The 3,634-nt window shown below is 35.7% G+C and overlaps 1 protein-coding gene across 1 annotated transcript; it reads left to right on the plus strand.

Annotated features, from left to right (window-relative positions):
- Nucleotides 1-413: 413 nt before the first annotated feature.
- Nucleotides 414-3,357, plus strand: LOC144848985 (uncharacterized). The gene has a single exon (XM_078705937.1). The coding sequence runs from the start codon at nt 414-416 to the stop codon at nt 2,775-2,777; it is 2,364 nt and encodes a 787-aa protein (XP_078562063.1). The 3' UTR covers nt 2,778-3,357.
- The last annotated feature ends 277 nt before the right edge of the window (nt 3,358-3,634 follow it).

A 3,634-nucleotide genomic window follows, 5' to 3' on the forward strand; every position in this document is an offset into this window, starting at 1 on the left:
GATCGATCCAAGTAGGTTAACAAATTAGGAGTCGCAATACAAGAAAGGTGCGAAAAAGGGAAGGAGGAGGTGGGGAGGAGGCCACAAGATCAAAAACATCTCGCCAGCAAAGTAACAGGCTGAACAGTGTTTATACTTCAGTGTTTATAGTTGTTTATACTTCGTCAAGTTGCAATTGAAGTCGGAACGCGTCAATACAAATAGCGGACACGAGAGGATCAACCAGCCACACGTTATACTATATCTCATTGTTTTGTTGTTGGTTGATTTGTTATTTTTATTGTCAACTGTTTACATTGTGTGCGTGCTTGTTATGCAAAATAATAATAATACAGTATGAAAATCTGTAAATACATTATAATTCTAGTTATTACATTGTCACAATTTGTAGGAATAAACGAAAAACCAACATCATGAAATGTGAACATTGTGGAGATAAATTTGAGTTCAGTGATTTGAAGGTACATTTAGGAATACATACACGGACAGACAAATTAAAATGTGAACACTACCAGGAGACACCATTATATGAAGATGATTTTAAAACACAACTGAGTGATGTAGATATAGACGAAGACGAAACTGAACATTGTGGGAAGAATGTGAGAATACATACAGAAGAGGCACCATGTGAATGTGAACATTGTGGCAAGAAATTTAAAACAAATTGGCATTTGAAAACGCATTTGAGAATACACACAGGAGAGACACCATATGAATGTGAACATTGTGGAAAGAAATTTAACCATAGAGGGGATTTGAAAAAACATTTGAGAACACACACAGAAGAGACACCATATGAATGTGAATATTGTGGAAAGAAATTTAACCATAGAGGGGATTTGAAAAAACATTTGAGAACACACACAGGAGAGACACCATATGAATGTGAACATTGTGGGAAGAAATTTAACCATAGAGGGGATTTGAAAAAACATTTGAGAACACACACAGGAGAGACACCATATGAATGTGAATATTGTGGAAAGAAATTTAAACAAAGTGGGAGTTTGAAAATGCACTTGAGAGTACACACAGGAGAGGCACCATATGAATGTGAACATTGTGGAAAGAAATTTAAAACAAGTGGGAATTTGAAAACGCATTTGAGAATACACACAGGAGAGACACCATATGAATGTGAACATTGTGGGAATAAATTTAACCATAGAGGGGATTTGAAAAAACATTTGAGAACACACACAGGAGAGACACCATATGAATGTGAATATTGTGGAAAGAAATTTAAACAAAGTGGGAATTTGAAAACGCATTTGAGAATACACACAGGAGAGACACCATATGAATGTGAACATTGTGAGAAGAAATTTAAAGAAAGTAGGAATTTAACAGTGCACTTGAGAGTACACACGGGAGAGACACCATATGAATGTGAACATTGTGAGAAGAAATTTAAAGAAAGTAGGAATTTAACAGTGCACTTGAGAGTACACACGGGAGAGACACCATATGAATGTGAACATTGTGGGAAGAAATTTAAACAGAGTGGGAATTTGAAAAAGCACTTGAGAGTACACACAGGAGAGACACCATATGAATGTGAACATTGTGGGAAGAAATTTAAAGAAAGTGGGCATTTAACAATGCACTTGAGAGTACACACAGGAGAGACACCATATGAATGTAAACATTGTGGGAAGAAATTTAAACAAAGTTGTAGTTTGAAAACGCATTTGAGAGTGCACACAGGAGAGACACCATATGAATGTGAACATTGTGGAATGAAATTTAACCTAAGTGGGAATTTGAACGTGCATTTGAGAGTACACACAGGAGAGACACCATATGAATGTGAAAATTGTGGGAAGAAATTTAAAAGAAATTGGAATTTGAAAACGCATTTGAGAACACACACAGAAGAGACACCATATGAATGTGAACATTGTGGGAAGAAATTTAAAGAAAGTAGGAATTTAACAATGCACTTGAGAGTACACACAGGAGAGACACCATATGAATGTGAACATTGTGGGAAGAAATTTAAACAGAGTGGGCAATTGAAAAAGCACTTGAGAGTACACACAGGAGAGACACCATATGAATGTGAACATTGTGGGAAGAAATTTAAACAAAGTTGTAGTTTGAAAACGCATTTGAGAGTACACACAGGAGAGACACCATATGAATGTGAACATTGTGGGATGAAATTTAACCAAAATGGGAATTTGAACATGCATTATAGAGTACACACAGGAGAGACACCATATGAATGTGAACATTGTGGGAAGAAATTTAAACAAAGTTGTAGTTTGAAAACGCATTTGAGAATACATACAGGAGAGACACCATATGAATGTGAACATTGTGGGAAGAAATTTAACCGAAGTGGGAATTTGAACATGCATTTGAGAATACACACAGGAGAGGCACCATATGAATGTGAACATTGTGGGAAGAAATTTAAAACAAGTGGGAATTTGAACATGCATTTGAGAATACATACAGGAGAGGCACCATATGAATGTGAACATTGTGGGAAGAAATTTAAAACAAGTGGGAATTTCAAAACACATTTGAGAATACACACAGGAGAAACACCGTATGAATGTGAACATTGTGGAAAGAAATTCAAAGACGGTGGAACTTTGAAAAAACATGTGCGTATACACACAAGAGAGACACCATATGTATGTGAACATTGTGGAAAAAAATTTAACCGAATTGGGAATTTGAAAACGCATTTGAGAACACACACAGGAGAGACACATATGAATGTGAACATTGTGGAAAGAAATTTAAAGAAAGTAGGAATTTAACAGTGCACTTGAGAAGACGACATATGAATGTAAACATTGTGGAAAGAAATTTAACCATAGAGGGGATTTGAAAAAACATTTGAGAACACACACAGGAGAGACACCATATGATTGTGGGAAGAAATTTAAAGAAAGTGGGAGTTTGAAAAACCACTTGAAAGTGCACACAGGAGAGACGCCATATGAATGTGACCATAGAAAGAAATTTAAACTTCAATACTTACTGTGATTGGCTTCTTTCATACAAAAGTGTTTTAGTATCTTTTTGTAGAATTATCTTGGAGGCTTGTTTATATGAAAAAGATAAGGAACTATTAAATAAAATTACCAGAAGGGCCAGGCGGGTTATTGGAGTTGATGTATCCGTACTTAATTTCAACTATGATGTAGGTGTTCTCTCCTTGGTAAAACGTATACTCTCCCAAACAGACCACCCCCTCCATAAGGAATACACTTTTCTTTCACCTAATATTCGTATCCGTCTGCCTCGACCCACTAGTTCAAAAGTTCCTGATTTTCCACCATATTCGAGCTTCCGCTAAGGAAATGGGTGCCGTCAAACTTTTCAATATGCATTCATATGGTGCCTCTCCTGTGTGTATTCTCAAATGAGAAAAAAAATGAGAATGAGAATGCACACAGGAGAGGCACCATATGAATGTTGTGAACATTGTGGAAATTTGAAAATTTTTCTATACTTTGCAAACTAATGAGAAGACTTCTTTTTAAATAAATTGCTAGTAACTACAATACAATATAGATTTTTTGGCATTCCCTGCCAATTTCACATATTTGTCAAGTAATTAGGGGTTTTAAAGTTCATTGAAATGTAAACACAAAAAAGCTCTTTCCCTAAA

The sequence above is a fragment of the Antedon bifida genome, chromosome 7 (assembly GCF_963402885.1).
Source record: "Antedon bifida chromosome 7, ecAntBifi1.1, whole genome shotgun sequence".
Taxonomy (NCBI): domain Eukaryota; kingdom Metazoa; phylum Echinodermata; class Crinoidea; order Comatulida; family Antedonidae; genus Antedon; species Antedon bifida.

Excerpts from the sequence above, each read along its gene's own strand:
- LOC144848985 (XM_078705937.1), top strand. The coding sequence starts at position 414 with ATGAAATGTGAACATTGTGGAGATAAATTTGAGTTCAGTGATTTGAAG.